General features: G+C 33.6%; 1 protein-coding gene across 2 annotated transcripts in view; it reads left to right on the top strand.

Moving 5' to 3' along the window:
* Positions 1-18,203, top strand: part of EPHA6 (EPH receptor A6) — a 563,177-nt gene that overhangs the window by 459,376 nt on the left and 85,598 nt on the right. For both annotated transcript variants that reach the window (XM_004675273.2, XM_012734527.1), the window contains exon 14: positions 1,420-1,629. In XM_004675273.2, the coding sequence (XP_004675330.1) occupies positions 1,420-1,629 (210 nt within the window). The remainder of the gene's footprint in view (positions 1-1,419; positions 1,630-18,203) is intronic.

Genomic DNA, 18,203 nt, shown 5'->3' with positions numbered 1-18,203 from the left:
CTTGAGAGTAGGTTCTTTTCCTTACTCTGCACTTGAGCTGCAAGATTTTATCAAAGAGCTATCAGAGAGATAAGTTGATATAGTAAGACAAAGCTTATTTCATTGGTAGTCTGCACTTCTTCATTTAACTGACCAGTGAATCATCATTGTATAGGATATTGTCAGTACTGTAGGATGAGATCATCCTTGTGCTTAAAATGCCCTATGATGTTAAATCAGATAGTCATCTGAACTGCTTTAACCTGGCAAATTTGTAAGTTTTTTTTTATTATTATTCTGTACTTTTTAAGGTAATATAGCTCCACAGTCTTTTGCTAGACATGCAAAAGAATTACCCCTCAACAATTATTACCTTTCAGGTTCCTCCATAATACCATTAATACCCCAATTTCTAAGTAAAAGTAGAATAGTATGCATTAATTTGCAAGATGATTTTTTTTTCACTGTTTCTGGGGTACTGTTTGTAGCTGTAACAGGTTTTATTGGTACACACATCTTGCATGGATTGCAATCAGGTATTTTCCCTTTAAAATATTTTTTATTATATTAAGATTTTCATTCATTCATTCATACAGAACTGAGGTGCAAGCCAGAGGTGCAGGAGTGGTGAGAGGATTCACCAGGGACTGTAGAACAGGCAGATTGACAAAATACACTGCTGAGGGGAGCAGCGGAAGCCAAGAGGAATAAAATGGGATTGACTACTATATCCCAATGCTGTGCAGGCTTGTTAGTCTTGTTATTTCCTTTAATCTAACCAACCTGAAGCTAAAATTATTCTGTTTTCAGTTATCAATGACTTTCTGTTTGCATTTTGTAATGAGAGAATGGGAGGCGGGGCGGAGAGAGGGCTGGGAACCTAGTTATTTTATTTGCATGTGTATTTTTTCTTCTCCTACACATTTCCTGAATTGTTTCTTTATGTAATAGGATCTTTTTTCCTGAGTGATCATTTTTTCCAGTTGTTACACAGCTTTCATCCAGCCCTAGGTCTTTCTGCTCTTCTCTTCAGCTGTTGCTGGTTCAGGGCTTATAACTGTAAAAACTGAATTCTGTTTTCTTAGTATATATTGCAGCTACCTTATTTGACTTTAGTCCCTTTGTGTTACTTAGACGTTTCAAATCACTTTCTCTAGAAGTTCATTCGGTTGATTCCCTGCTATCCTTTAAAAGTTCTCCCTCATCATTTCCAGGTAGATGTACCTTTCCTTTAAATGTCCAACAGATTCTTATATTTCATTATGAACTTAGTGCTCAGCAGAATTGATGTCTGCATTCACTGGATTGAGTAAAATTAATTCAAGGGCTTTATTTAATACCACACAGAGAGAGATACTCACCTATTTCCATGCATACATGTCTTATGTGTGCACACACCATATTAAACTAAATCAATGTAAACTGATGATTCTCTTTCAGAAACATGATGGCCACTTCACTGTTATCCAGTTGGTTGGCATGCTGCGAGGCATTGCATCAGGAATGAAGTATCTTTCTGATATGGGTTACGTTCATCGAGATCTAGCAGCTAGAAATATATTGGTCAACAGCAACTTAGTATGCAAAGTTTCTGATTTTGGTCTCTCCAGAGTGCTGGAAGATGATCCAGAAGCTGCTTATACAACAACTGTAAGTTTGCATGTCCTTTTCCAATATGGATTTTATACTTTTGTTGTTTAAATGCTATTTGAGTAATTCTATTTTCCCCCCCTAATTTGCTTTTGGGGTGCATTTGCTTTTATAATTGCCTAGTTTTAAAAAAAGCTTGTTGATTATTTTTTTCTTCATTGTACTGGGTCTTGACTTCAGGGTCATGTTTGAGATCTATGTCCTGAGTACCCTACAGCTAATCTACTTTTGCCTGAGGTATTTTTGATTCTTCAATAAGTATTTTATTAACATGGAGTTTTGCAAATGCTAATGTGCATTTATTTAATATCAGTGATAGTGAATAATGTTGACAAAGAGGTGTTATGAAATGACATTTTTCCCCTTTAGAGTTATGGAATGATCTAATCATGCTCAAAATATGTGTGTGTGTGTGTGTATTTGTTTTTCTGAAGATATGTAAGTGCAATCAAAGTCCATCAAATGATGATGTGGGTCAAATGTCAATAGAAATAAAAGGCTAAAGTTTTAAGACTAAATTATCATCTTCAAATTATAGAATTTTAATTCATAAATACATTAAGCATTTCTGAATTCCTAAAACACATTTATTCCATTGATCTCTTGGTGTTTTGAGAATTTCAGTCTCAAAATCTCTAACTACCTTAAAGCTGATGGATCTGTAAAAAATTTTTTACCATATCTGTTTTTAAGAAATAAAATTCTCAGCATTTGACAGTGCCGATGAAAAATAAGTAATAATTTTTCAAGATGTTTTAATTCCATTCTCTTTTCCTAACCTTACACATTATTTTAAAAGAGAATCCATTTATTTAGTTCTCTTTTACTTCATTTTCTGAGTTTTTTTCCCAAAACTCAATTACTTCAGAATAGGTACAAATTTAATATTATAAATGAAGTAAAATATACCTTACTATGGTTTCTTTGTAGTAATAAAATAACATCGTCAGTAATTTCTACAACAGGGAAACTCAATTCTATGGAAAATAATGTCTCAGAGTTTGATGTATTAAAATGGACTGGAAAACGTGATGTAGACAGCCATCCTAGATAACCAGAATATTAACACTGCTGAAAGTACTTCTGTAAAGTTATAGATTAAAATATACATTTCTGAATGTGAGAGTTATCAATTAAGTGGCAAATAGTATAATCCAGTGCTTTTTATAAATAATTCCAAAACTATGTAGTAGCTCAGAGTATCATGGGGTACATAATATCATACATTAAGTATTCCCCTTTATAGTGAACAAGGATATTTAGTAGTTAAAATAGCAGTATTCTTGCCTTCAAAGAGATTCCCCTTTGACAGGGTAGCAGACTCATGCTTTCTTCCTGTTCAGTGTATTAGTAGCTGTCATAATAGCTGAAAAGTAAGATAGAAGTGTCAAAAAGCAGATGACTGGAGAAGACATCACCAAAAAAATGAACCATAAGCAGAACTTTAGGGAGAAAGCATATAGAAGAAACAAGTTGGAAAAAAGATGGAAATGCGAGGACTTGCGTGGGCAGGTTGATGGAAACAGAGGCAAGAAACAAAGAGGGGATTGTTTCTTTTTTTTTTTTAAGATTTATTTATTTATTCATACAGAAATGGGGTACAGGCCAGAGATGTGGAGTGTGATAGGATTCACCAGAGACAGAGTGGGGAGCAGAACAGGCAGATGATCAAAGTACACTGCTGAGGGGAGCAGCGGGCGGATTAGGAGAGGTCTGCCTCGCCATGTGGTCACCTCCGGGGCAGGTGGGAATCGAACTCATGCGAAAGTGGCTTTAGCTTCTCAGTGCAGTGCTTTAACCCGTTGCGCCACCAGGGAGGGCCCGGGACTGTTTCTTAAGAATAATTATGTAAGGGCCCTCCCTGGTGGAGCAACAGGTTAAGGTGCAGCACTACAAGCTGGCAGCAGTTGCTTCAGTACGAGTTCAGTCCCTGTCCCAGGAGGTGACCCACATGGCATGGCAGATCTCTCTTATCTTGCTTGCTGCTCCCCTCAGCAGTATATTTCATGGATCTGCCTGTTCTGCTCCCACTCTATCTCCGGTGAAGCCTCTCACCACCCCTACACCTCTGGCTTGTACTTCAGTTCTGTATGAATAAATAAATCTTTTTTTAAAAAAATAAATATTGATTAGTTTAGATAGGGGAGTGACATTATTGACAACAGTGTGAAAGAAAGGATTGAAGGACAAAAGGACTGGTAACTGAGTGAACACTATTGCAACATATCAGAAAGACAGATTTTAATTAGGACAGTGACAGAATAAGGAAGAGAGGAGAGAATGGAAAATCATTGTGAATGTATAATTTACAAGCTTCAGTAACTAGTTAGATATGAATTATGATGAAAAAGAAAGACTTAAAGATGACACCACTATTTATAGATTAAGCAACTAGTTGAATGGAGATATTATTAATCAAGACAGATAGTACCTATTAGAGATGAACTGGCTAACAGTAGTAGATTACAAAGCAAAATTGCAACAAAAAGCTATTGGTATTCTGTCTCAAAGTCATAAAGATAATGCCAGATTGAATAGTGGTATTCTGTTGAAATTTTGTGTAAAATTTTTATGGCTTTATATAATGTAGTTAGGCCCCAAATACTTATTATATTTTCTGTTAAAAGAAACTAGATGCATAGAAACCTTTACTTTCTAGTGATATATATCTCAGTTTTCCAAATCCTGTATAATAGTATAGAAAACAACGGTCATATATATGACAATGTTTCTTTTTAAATAAAATAACCATATGAAAATAATTTGAAGAGAAAGATCAATTGACTTATTTTGTTAAGTATGATTCCATTTTTCAGTTTTAGTTGTATGTAACCATTCTTAGAAGGTATCATTTATCTCAAATAATTTTGATTTTCTTTTCCTCATTCTAAGTGTAATTGCTATTTCCTCATTAAAACAAATATTTTTATAATCTGAATCAGGGAAGATTTGGAGGAAAAGGAGGCTTTTGGAAGATTTTAAACCTTTTAAAAACAGGAGACATTACAAATAAGCATTTTTATTTGTAATCTTCAAGGAAATAATCCTTAGAACAATATGCTACATGGAAACCATCTCTTCCTAACAAAATAGGGGCAGAATAAATGACATTGTTTTATTGAGATGACTTTGAAAACTTAGGGAGCTACATATTAGAACCAAGAATGTTAGGAATGACTAAAGAAGATAGACTAGAAAGATAGAGTGACAAGTGTGACTTCAGGACTTGGTTTTGGTTCTGAACTAGTCCTGATGTGGACATTGGAGCCAGGTGGCATAGTCTGTAAGAGAGATCACAGGAGATTTTACTCTGCCAACAATGAGTTAGTTCTTTAGAGCCCTGTTTAAAAGTACATATATATGTATATAATGTGTAAGAATATATTACCTAAAATACAGTTAAGTCCTCACTAATCTGGTTGATTGGTTCTTCAAAGCTATGATTTTAAGCAAATCTACATAAAATGAAACCAGGTTCTTGAATGGCATTCTTTTCATGCAAGTGCAGCCAAGATTTTTATTCTCAGTGTTTTAATAAAATGAAGTTATTAGGATTTATTAGGGATCTGATGTATACTAAAGTAAATTAAAGGATGAGATTTACAGTTAATTGTACACTAAAGCAAAGGATAAGATTTATAATTGAACATAAGTAGAAAAGCTAGTATTTCTTCATCCAACTGTCAGTGGTTGATACACCCTGCTTGGTAAAGCTAAAATGTTAAGACTTTACTTCTAAGAAAGAACTGGTAATTCCATGGAAGCCAATAAATGTTCATTGTGGATCAGATCTGGAAAGTAGAAAAATGAACAAAATGTAGGTTTTAGACAACAACTGAGTTCTTGCTTTTTTATGAATGCTATGAAGAGCTTCCTAGACATGTAGTAAGAAAAGATTGGTGAGTGACGATGAATAATTATGAACACATAACAATGCATATTTAATTGGCAAAATATGGATAACTTAATCTTCACAAAACATACTGAGTGAGACTTGTTCTCATGTGATTACATGAGCTACTACCTGATTATTTAGATACTCAGAATCTCTTCCTTTTCTGAATGTGACACACATTCACATGGACAGCTGTTACATATCCAGTTCTAAAGGAAAGACTCTCTCTCATTTGAATATTGCTAAGCAACGAGTCTTAAACATATACTGAAAATGTTAACATTCTTGACTTTAATTAATGGAATGATGCCATATTTACCAAAAAGGACATTAAATATATATTACGGCTGACACTTTTCTGGTTTAGGAATTAAGTTTTATTTATAATATAATAACATTTGTTTTTGAGATTTTTCAATTATAATTCCTTATAGTTGAAAGATAAAAAGACATGATGAAAAAAAAAATCATTTTGTCACAATAGTTACTAAAAATTATGGTTCCTTAACGCTGACTTTCAGTTGTGCTCATTTTGTTGTCTAGGGGAAAATTTGATTTTCCTTTAACAGCAATAATTCCCTATAAGCACTTTGTTGGTTAAAATGTAGAGCTTCATTATTAACAACACATATTTTCTGATAGTCACAGATTTGTTAACAACTTAATCCAATTGACTTTGCATTTCATAAGATTATTTCCAAGCTCCAACTCTTAATCTCCCCTATTCTGCATAAGATAAGAGAACATTCTGGTGTCAAATACGGCATAGCCTATAAGACAACATGGAGATAATTATTCCAAATAATGGGTCAACATGAGGGATACATTTATTTGTGTATTTTAAAGTTTCACGGAGATTTGAATCGTCTTCCTTCTTTACCTAATTCAAGTGTTTAAACTTAAGTTGACTTTTTGACTTGAATTTTAAATCTTGAGATATGCCCAACTTCAAGACTAGAATTGGACTCTTATGGTGAACTAGTGAAGTATATGTTGATGCTGATTTATAATGACACATGCCTGAAACTTATGATGGCATAGTGCCCTGTTACATAGGTGACAAATAGAATAAACATTTTAGTATGAATGAGCTAAAAATTATTTTAGATCTTTCACTGTTCTGCCTTTAAATGTGTTAACATATAAAAGTAATTAAGATTTTGCCTGGGGAGCATACTTAAACCTCTAGTAAAACATAATCAGAATTGTCATTTTTTTTATCTCATTTAATTTTTAAATTTATGCAATTAGAAAAAAAATATATGACATCAGCTGAAATCATAACATGTAAGGCACTGAATTAAAGGATTTACATTGAGTAATGATTCAGATTTGGGGATTTTGGGAAAATAAAATTTAATCCTTTGAAATCCTACCACAAGATTCTCTGTCCCTTCAGTCATTGATGGTAAATGTGATACTGCTAAAATACATTGTCTTAAAATTCATCTTATACTGTCTACCCTAGGTGAACAGAGTCAATCTGATGAATCACTTTTTTTTTTACTTGTTCCTAGAGATTTGGCCAATCTGAGAGTTAAGGAGGTATAACAGGTTTGGGCATCAAAAGTGAACATTAGGTAGCAGACTGCGAAAAGTATTTGCTGCAAACAGCTATATATTATAAAATAAATATAATATAAAGAAAGATTCCTGTGCAGATTTCACCCAAAAAAAATCAAGTAAAGGAAATTGAAGTCTCTTCTAGGCAAAAATAAATTCAGTAGCCTTAGTATAAAGAAAAAAATTGAGAAAAATAACAATGCTATAATGTGAAAAAGTAAGTAACTTATTTTTCAATAAGCATGGTAGTGAAAAAACAAACCTTAGATGAATGAAAAACAATAAAGTCTTGGCCAGAAGAGCCAAATTCATCACTAAGAAAAGAGCTGAATTGTTTAGGGGGGAAAAAAAATGGTTGTTCACAAAATTACAATTCTCACTTGACATACTATAATAGCCGTCAGAATCAGTCAGATATATAGGTCATTGTAATTAGCTGCAGAATTAAATATACCATTATTATATTTCTGAGATTCAAAGGGAAAAAGTACCATTGAGTTAGCAAGTGTTTGAGGAAATAATACATGAGAAGAAAATCTGACAATTTTTATATTCCTTTGTCAAAAATTTTTTGTAAAAGACGTTCTAATGATCTAATGTATAGAAGCTATTCTCAAATATTTGTGTCTCTGCTCTTTGAGCCAAATGCCAAAAGGCAAATCCACAACAATGAAGATGAAAGGGCAACAAAGCTTTATGCTAAACCTGAGAACACCTGCTAAGTGCATAGCAAATATTCTTCAATTATTTTCAAAAGGTGAATACATATAAAATATTTTGGATCACAAACTAAGACACTCAAAATCTTAATAGCTGTTGGCTGCTGTGTTGAAATGTACCACTTGGGTGAATTGACACTGGCAGATCTTCAGCATAAGATGGTACTGAAAATAATACCAGAGGAAATTAGTATATAAAAAAATCATCTCCTAGAAAACCTCTGCAGCTTAGCAAAATACCGTTTTTGAGTATTACAGACTCAGTAGTAAAATAAGTGAAAAAAATTGAGGGTTATTATAAATGAAGAAAATTTTTGTACAAGTGAATATTTATTATGCCAGAAATCTAGAAAACAGAAGACCATCTAGCTCAGTCATGTATACCATTAAGATGTCAAGCCATGCTTTGGGAAAACCTCCAACTGTCATGTATGCCAAGCATGCACAAGAACAAACCCTTCTTAGGTTATCAACCCTATATCTATCCAGTATGCATTTTAAACACAGGACCCTAAGGCCTTGAACCAGGGAAGAAATTACACAGAGAATGCTAAGAAACTAACTTTCTGTTCAGCACTCAAGGCTGTACATGACTTATATGTAGGTTTTATTTTTCTTTTCACTAAAATAAATCCCTTTAGATAGGTATAAAAACCTGGAGGATGGGAGATTTACCTTTTATGTTTTTGAAACTTTCCAGAACCTAGAATAATTTACTATTTGATGACTGCTTAATTGGTTGATAATTAAATCAACACAATTTGAAACTATATAAACATGATTTTGGGTAAAATTATATATTTTCTGATATCACCATTAAACACAGCCAGACAAATAGGTAGCCCAAACAATTCTTCATGCATTGTAAAAAGTGAAATTTTTGCAGAGGAGCAGCAAATGTAACAAATGTTGAAGCACTTATAAACATCAGGTCATTGTGTTCACAGAGGGGGAAATTTTATTTGACAGTCTGTAAACATTGTACCAAATGCTTTGAATACAAAGGATGCTGACAACATGAATAAGAGCCAAGATGAATGGCTCATCAAATCACATAATACATAATATTTTAATGTCTATAAACATCTCAAGTATATGTAGTCCACCTATATACTAGCCAATGAGAAATAGTTAAATACCAGTCATGGTTCTCAAAGTTATCTGACATGAACCTTCAGTTACTTTCCCTGTTCTCAATGACTTTAGAGGAAAAAAAAAAAAAAAACAGACAAAACTGAACTGATTTGCTGGGAAAGATTAATCAATAAATGTTCATCAAGCAAAAATACAATGCTCATTGGCCCATCTTGCTGTGGCAGGAAAGACAAAATAAGACAATGTACACACAACTGTGACTTTAGACCTAGGTACAAGCTGAAGAAATGAAGTTATTTCAAATGTTTAGCTAGTTTCATCTTTGAAAGAATGTTTTTTGTTCATTTGATAATTAAAAAAAAAAGCTTTATAAATACAAAAGCTCTATGAAAACTTAATCCCAATGTAAAGGTTCATATCAATGGCAAATAAATTGAAAAAGCGTATCAACTCTACTATTTGTAGCAGACTTTGTTAGCTATCTAACTTTTCTTGTCATCTTTTCATTACAAACAAAATATTGAAATTTGGAGTTTAGGTCCAAGAAATAAATCAGTCATTTATATTTATATAAATTTATATTTATATAAGTTAATTATGTTTATATATTCTCATTTGACACTTAAATTTTACATTTTAGTTACTTAAATGTAAAGGGAAGTGAGATTGGCTATTTCTGGGAAATAAGTTCAAATGAAGAGTTTTCTGGTAGTGATCCTTTCTTTTCTTTACTACCTTGAATATAGTTTTGAAAGGCCATAAACTTGGAGCTCTGAGGGCCAAATTTCAGTTGTGGGATATCAGTACATGGAAACAAACTCAATGCCAAGGATAGCCCAAATAAGAGCCTGGTCCTCTGAGGAAATGTTGAATTTCTGCATCAATACAGAACCACTTATTCCAGTTGCTTGTTTATAATTTAATCTTATTTGCTTAAGGTCCTGCATAGTGGTTATTCTATGCCTTTTTGCCTTCCAAATGTTGGCGAGGTTGTGGAGAAAAAGGAACTGCTGGTGGGAATGCAAACTGGAACAACCACTATGGAAAGTTGCTTGTAGGTTTCTCAGACTGCTAAAACTGGGGCTTCCATATGACTCAGCTACCCCACTCTTAGGTAACTACCAAAAGGACACAAAAACACTGATTCAAAAGGATGCCTGCACCCCCATATTTGTTGCTAATCTCTTTACAATCGGGAAGATGTCAAATCAATCCAAATGCCCCAAAATAGATGATTGGATTAAAAAGATGCAGTGCATATACGCAATGGAATATTACTCAGCAATCAAAAAAGATAACCTCATGCCTTTTGCAGCAACATGGATGGATGGGGCTGGAAGGAATCATGCTTAGTGAAATAAGCCAGAAAGAAAAAGAAAATGCCAATGGTTTCACTCATAGCAGGATTGTAAGGGAAAAAGCAATTGTAATAAAATAAAAGTGAAAACAACGAACACCTGTAAACCAGAGACATTTTATAGGAGTGGAAAGGGAAATGGGATCAAAACTGGGGTGGGAAGAGTACATGGGACTCTGTAATAGCATACAGGTGAACCATTGCTGGGAAGTCACTGGGGATTACAACCAAGATGAAAAAACACACAAAATTAAGAATGATATAAAAAAAAAATTTAAAAAAATTGAACAGATGAATCATTTCAAATATAGCCTCAGTCATATAAGTTGATTATATAATCATGCAGACTATAAATGTGCAGCTTGAGGATATAATAGTCATGATCTAGACATTTAACGTGTATTTCTTTTTTAATTGTTTTTTAGTTTTGCATAGAACTGGAATGTAGAGATGCAGGGAGTGAGCAGTAGTGTATGGAGCAGAACAGACAAATACTGAAATACACACTGCTGAGGGCAATAGCAGGCAAGACAGTAATCTGCTGCACCATATATGAATTAGCTTCCTGGTCAGGGGGGATCGAACTCAGATAGTAGTGGTAATAGCACTGAGACTTAACCCTGAGGCCACCAGTGAGGCACCTAACATGTATTGCTTAATATTATCAGGCATTAAGTTGTACAATGGGCATACAAGTAGGAAACAGACATTAAATTATCATGCTATTGAATATGTAGTACATATTGAATATGCAGTTGGTTGAATCCATTGATTCAGAATCTACAGATGAAGAACCTACAAATGGAAAAGCCATTATAATTATAACCTGAAGTTTTATAAACAGATGTGTATTGAGGGCCCACTATACACTTTTCTGATCATTGTAGATACTCCAGTAAGCCTGCATTACTGGAGCTTTCAGTCTTGAGTATGGTGAGAATAAAAATAACAAGGGTTTTGTTATCTTTTTTTTTTTTTAAGGAATACCCATCTTAGGTATAGTGATAAATAAATACTACTTATATATTTTTAAAAAGTAAAAGTGAATAGCACCTTGAGTAGCATGGCGAGGAATAATTTTGCTAATGAGATAGCATTTGGAATGAGACCTGGAAATTAAAATCTAAGAGACTATCTAAAGACACAGGTTTCAGTGTAAGGGGAAAGCAAATAGAGATCTTAAGATGAGAACAAGCTTGAAATATTTTAGGACTAAGCAATAAGGCCAGGTTGATTGACACACTGAGAGAGTATAGAGACTGATAGAAAACCAGGACAGAGGGTCCAGATTGTGAAGAAACTCAGAGATCATGGAAAGGAGGAGGTTTTTTTTTTTTCAAATTATGAAGGGAAGTTATTGTAAGATTTTAAACAATAATAACAGAATCTGTATTTTGGGAGCTTACTGTAGCTTACACATTAAATTGTAGAGAATTAAAGAGAGAGAGTAAAGAGACTCATTTATACTACCTAGATGAGAAATGATGGTAGCTTGGTGTGAACTGTTAATAAAAAAAATGAAGAGTAGTGGAAGACTTGGGATATATTGTGTCAGTACCTACACCATGGTCTGTTTGTGCGTGTGTGTGTGTGTTTTAAATAAATATTGAGGCCAGAGAATTGAAATGATGTGCATAAGTAACATGACTATTACATTGGGTGCAAATGTCAATTATAGTAAGGACAATATTAAGGGAAAGGGTCTGTACCACAATTGAATCCTCCTTTTCCCCACCCCCACCCCCACTCTCCTCTTTCCTCTGCCAATACTCCCCAATGCATATTCTCTTCTGTCATGTGCAAGCACCCTTCTCGCACCTCTGAGACTCATGAAGAATGCAGTGTCTAGTTTAAAGTCTTTGAAGGTGGAGCTGGAAGGGATCATGCTCAGTGAAATTAAAAGACAAAGAAAAAACTGGATGTTTTGTCTTATAGGAGGGATGTACGGGACACAAATAAGGGATGGGGAAAATGATTATAACAAGTAAAAACATGCAACTATAAACCAGAGAAATTCTTCGGGGGGGGGGGAGGAAATTGGAAAACAGGGGTGGGAAGGGTACAAAGGACTTGCATACAGGTGTACAAATATTTGCACAAGGTGATGGCACCTGGGTGAATTGGTGGAAATTTCTTGGGGACCATATACAAGTTGATAAAGCATACATTGTGTAAAACTGAAGAATGCTATAAAAACATATAAAATTAAAAAGAAAAAAGTCTTTGAAGGTTGAGAAGTCTAGAATTATATCTTAATCTTTAATGATGTATGGTATATTACAGAAATAAACACCTCAAAATATTTCTTTTTTCTATTTATCAAACTTCTAAAATTCTGCAATGAATGTTTCACTTTTGAAATACAGTAAGAAACAATATATGTTATTAAGATAGATAAATAACTTCTGACAGAGTTCAAAATATATTTCTGACTGGTATATTTAAAATTTCTTCTTCCTGATATAAGTCAGTGACTAAATGGCATGTCTATCTGATTGTTTTAATGTGACTCCTCTAATCAGAAAGACAGCAGGAGGTCCTTTTATGGGGAAACATTTATTTTTAAATGAAAGACAATAAGATTAAGGAAAAGCACATTGCTATTACTGATTTTTTTAAATGGAATTCTGGGTATCAATTCAAAAAACCTCAGAATCTTCCACAAAGCTCCAAATTCAATACCTGTCCCTTGTCACCCCAGAGCCTACCACTAAGCCTCACAATCATCAACTTTCCCAAACCTATAAACAATCATTAAGAGATAGAAAACTAGAGAAAGCACAACAGAATCTTGAAGTGTGCTTTAAACAACCATAAAACCAAATTTCAAATACAAACGTTTATTTGCATTCTCGTTAAGAAATAAGTAATTTTCCCCCTTTCTTAACTGGTGGCTTATGACAGCTAATTAACCAGTCAGGTTTTTAGAAGGCAAATATTTGTATTCATGGTTCATTTCAAGAAAGCAAAAGAAGGCCATTGAAAAGGTGACTGCAAAGAATGGCCTCTATCTTTTCTTTGGGCCTCTCTCTCACTCTGCAAGGAACACTTCAGAATGCATCCATGGTCCATTAATATTTTCAAAATTTAGAATATGGCCTGTTCAAATTAACTTAAAACACAAAGTTTAACTGTACCTAGTATTTTTTGTCCTTCAGCTTACCATAAGAAGTGAGTGTTATTATATGAACTGTGCACATTATTCACTTGTTTAACCATGCTCTTAATCAGTGTATAATATGTGTCATAAACAGGCAGCTGCTAAATGAATTATACATAAAGATAATGTTTTCTAGATTACTCTTGCCTGTATATATTGCATAATTTAGATGCTAACACATTCTGGTCCTTAATTCTTTTTCTTTTTATAGAAATTGAATCATTACCTTGTTCTTTATAATGGTTCAAAAGTTCATTTTTCATATATGCTATAAAAGTAAAATCTCTTAAGAGAAGGCAGCATTTTTAATGTAAGTATTTATAGCACATATTTTTCTAACAGCTGGGATTTTTTTTTGTTTAGGAAAGTTCCCTGCTATAGTTCTTAGTTGAAGCTGAAAATACATTGCTTTCAAAAATAATTGCTACTAAGAGAAAAGTATATGTTCTCAGAAACAAGTTGTATTAAATAAAGTAGTGACTTACAAAGTCAAAGGCTCTGCTGTTATATCCTCACCTGCACCCACCCTCCACAAAGTTCCATATTCAGCATTTCTGCATCCCAGTGTGTATATGGGAACAATAAGTAATGAAGAAGCACTGTAGACAGAAAATGACAGAAAATAATAGTGGGTTATAAATTTGGAGTTCTGAAGTTTTTCTGTTTCATTTTTGTTTGGGAACTGTTTTCATATACATTATTTGCTTATATCATTGTTAATTTAGGGACCATGTTTGGGTTTTTCCCACAGGTGTAGTCCCTGTGGTTCTCCCACACTACAGCACCCGTCACTCATCTCCACCATCCCTTATGCTCTTCCCTCTCCTGTTTTGACTCTCTTCCCTTCTCTTCCCCTGCTGTAAGCCTCAGCTCCATTGTCAGCTTGCAAGTTCTATCACTTTCTGGACACTTTCTTGTTTTTTTCTATATTCCATGTATAAGCGAAACCACCCTATGTTACCTTTTTCCTTCTGACTTCTTTCACTGAGCATAATCCACTCCAGCTCCATCCATGTTGTTACAAATTGCATTAGTTTATCTTTTCTTTAATCATTGAGTATATGTACCATTGTGTGTATATATATATCACATCTTGATTCATTCATCTGTTTGGGGACATTTAATTTTGTTTCCAATTCTTGGGTATTGTAAATAATAGGGTTAAATATAGAAGTGAAGGCTTTTTTGCCATAATTCAGTGAACAAGAATGAATCATTAATTTAAAATCCTGTGCCTCAGTTTCCATGCCTTGAATAAAATTGATACAATTGTCCACTCTTTATTTCATAGAAATGATATAACTATTTAAAAAAATTAAATGGGGGTGGAGAGGAGAATAAGATCAAAACTGGGGTGGGAAGAGCACACGAGACTGTAGTGATGGCACACAGGTGAATTGGTGATGGGAAGTCTATGGGATTACAACTGACATAAAAAAAATATATACAAAATGAAGAATGATATAAAATTAATAAAAAGATGGAGAATCTGGGATTTAACATTTTAGAGTTGGAGCAAAGATAAACTAACAGAGAAGTGAATATCTGGTCTTGCCCATCGTCACTCTCCTAGATAACTCAGAATAAATTAATTTATCTTGAATAAATGCCCATTATAAAAAAGAAATGACATAACAACTATCAAGATGGTAACTGACGTAAAGCTCATAACTACTATTGATGTATGTAAACAATATAAGAATCACATAAGGGGCCCTCCCTGGAGGCACAACGGGTTAAAACATAGCGCTAAGAAGCTAAAGCCATGTCAGCATGAGTTTGATTCCTGACCCGCCCATTACTCCCCTCAGCAGTATACTTCTTTGATCTGTCTGTTCTGCTCCCCACTCTGTCTCTGGTGATCCTCTCACTGCCCCTGCACCTCTGCCCTGCACCCTAGTTCTGTATGCATAAATAAATAAATCTTTAAAAGAATCACATAAGTTGATTGATTTAGAATGCAAATTCCCAGTTTCCTGCCACAGAGATTCCTTTTCATTCAGAAAGTCTGGAAAAGAAGTAACAAAGTGTGATCTGCAAATTTTGGTTTGTAATAAACATTCAGGTGATTAGAAACAGGTTACTAAGGGTCTGTCTTGATGAACAGCTCTAATACCATTCTGGTGCTTATCCAATTATTTACTCTTCCAGCCTTATACATCATAAAATATAACAAAAGTCACACAAAGGTAAAAGATATGTTGATACAGTGAGAAAGGGGAAGAGAGAGACATGAACACAGGAAGGTAGAATTGTTGTGGTTATACCATAACAAATGCACCATACAACAACAACAACAAAATAGTTTCTCAGACATTGTCTTCAAATCTATGTAGGCTTTTTAAAAAATTTGTAATAGAAGATAGTTTTCAGTACAAAACACACTTAATAATTAAAAGTGAAACTATTAGTCCTGGTGTTTTTTTTTGTTTGTTTGTTTTTTGTTTTTTCTGGTGTTATATTTGCTTTGATGAATTGAGTATTCTCTTCCTTGCTACTTTTCTTGCATCTCTTTGAGATATCCACAGTGATCATTTTTCTCTACTATTGATTGTTGTAAAAAATGTATGGTCCTCTCCAGGCATTTATTGAAGACCTGTAGAATCTTTTGTAAAAATACATTAACTATGATATAACTATAACCTGTGGCCAAACACAAACATTTTTTCTCAGATAGAAAAGTTATTTAGTTGCCTCAGGTGCTGAACTTTATCTCAGAGTCTTACAACAATTACTAATATCTCAAATCATGACATTGAATGTTTAATATCTTTAAATTTTGGGGGGATTGGTTCAAAATACTTGGAAATGATTAGGTTTTGCTAGAATTCCAATATGCCTTGTGAGAACCAAAAGAAACTGCTGGAATTGCAGTTTCTGGAGTTTTGACTTAAAATATCTCTCCTAGCTCTAAAGTAAAAATTATTGTCTATATTATATTCCACATTAGAAGTGACAGGAATCTTAGGATCACTTTATAAAAAGTACTTGTGCTGAGGTGGAAATAAATGTAAGAACATGTCAAAACAGGACAAAACAAAAACTACATGAAATCATCATTAAACTCTGCTATTGAAGGCTTTTCATGTATTTGTACAGATATGCCTCCTTGTAAATGAATGGGCTAAAGGACATTTGAAAAGATTTCTAGAAATCAAGAACAGTGAATTTACTTTTCATAGTTTAATATTGTCTGAGATAGCCTGGTACAACTGTTCCTTGTTGTACCAGGATTTTGCTTTTATGTTCTTTATTTATTAAAGCTTAACATCTCTGAACTATTTACCCATAAGGAGTGAAGCAGGATAGGCAAAAACTGATTGCAAATATTTACTGAAAACTTTCCCGTATTTAAATTGGGATGCCCCAGCAGACATTAAAATGATTGAGTCCATGTTGTAGCTGTAAAATTTAAAGTATAAGTGGAAACATAATCCCAGCGAAAAGATCAGTTGTAAAAGCAGAAAAGAGAATTGTTAAAGTAAGAGAAAGTAGCATATTTAAGACAAATCAGGTGGAAAGAAAATAAAACCAGCAGATTTCCTATCGACATGTTTAAATGCCATTGCTATATTTCTTGCATATGAATGAAACTCATTATTTTGAATCCACTTAAGAAACCATGAAAACATCTCAATGGAGAGAGGGTGGCAGTAATTTAGGAGGAATGTCAAGGCAATAAGAGCTTATAGAGATTTGGGCTCAATAATTTATATCTAACTGATATATATAAATTTTTTAAAAGAGTAGATGACAAACCCAATAATGTAATTAAGCCCTAATTAATGAAAAGAAATAGTCAAGGGAGAATATTATAATATAAACTACTCCCACAGATTTTCCATTGCATCTGGAAAATTATCAGAAATATTAGCAATTAGCTTTTACAGAGCACCACTTTGAAAAACAAGAGGTAGTTATTTTATGGGTATGTTTGCCCAGCTCTATTTTGGATATAGAGATACTAATGGATAAATTTCAAGCAAAACAATTCTAAATTATTTCCCTGCATTACCAACATTATGCTTTCGGTTATATGGTTACAGAACTTAGGCCATGTGTATTCAAATAAGAATTCCCCCATCATACCAATACTATTACAGTATGCTCAAATAGTACAGAAAAAATATAACTACCTAATAAAATCATATGGGAAGTTATTGTAAATGGTCATTTTTCTTATCCGGAAACAAGGTAATGTAGAAAGTTTTGAGAACAGAACAATGCATTTTCTGATATTGCGAATACTGCTTCTGACTACTTCTGTTGTTATAATTCCTTTTCTTGTAAACTAATAAAACAATCAGAAAAAGGGTTTTAGTAACAATCTTAAATTATAATCCCAGTTATTCTACTCCCTTTTGGTAGTTTTCACTGGTTTTGATTTTTTTTTTAATGTCACTATATATTCCATTTTCTGTATTTGAAATTTGCAGGTTAATCTAGGTCACTGTGCTGCCAATACAGTTCTAACAAAAGTTTTAAAAATTCCTCATGTCCCTCTACTCTAAATTGTAGCCATCCTGCCATGCACATTGACAGGAAATGCAGTACAGATGAACCTGAACTTTGTAATTGGAAAGATGAGGAGGCTAGATTATAAAGTCCCTTGTCCTTCACTATTAGCTTGCACACAGAAGTTAAATAGTAGGCCACAATTTACAAGAGATGGAAACTAAAAACGAGAAAAATAAAAATGAAATAAGAATGTGACAATGTGACAGAAATGTCCCCCACTGTTTGATGATATATTCTTAAACCAAACCATTGAAAGGGAAATCCTAA

This window comes from Condylura cristata, unplaced genomic scaffold (genome assembly GCF_000260355.1).
Source record: "Condylura cristata isolate star-nosed mole 26May11 unplaced genomic scaffold, ConCri1.0 scaffold00003, whole genome shotgun sequence".
NCBI classification, from domain to species: Eukaryota; Metazoa; Chordata; class Mammalia; order Eulipotyphla; family Talpidae; genus Condylura; species Condylura cristata.
The sequence above is the reverse complement of the archived record's forward strand: the minus strand, read 5'-3'. Positions and strand labels throughout refer to the sequence as shown.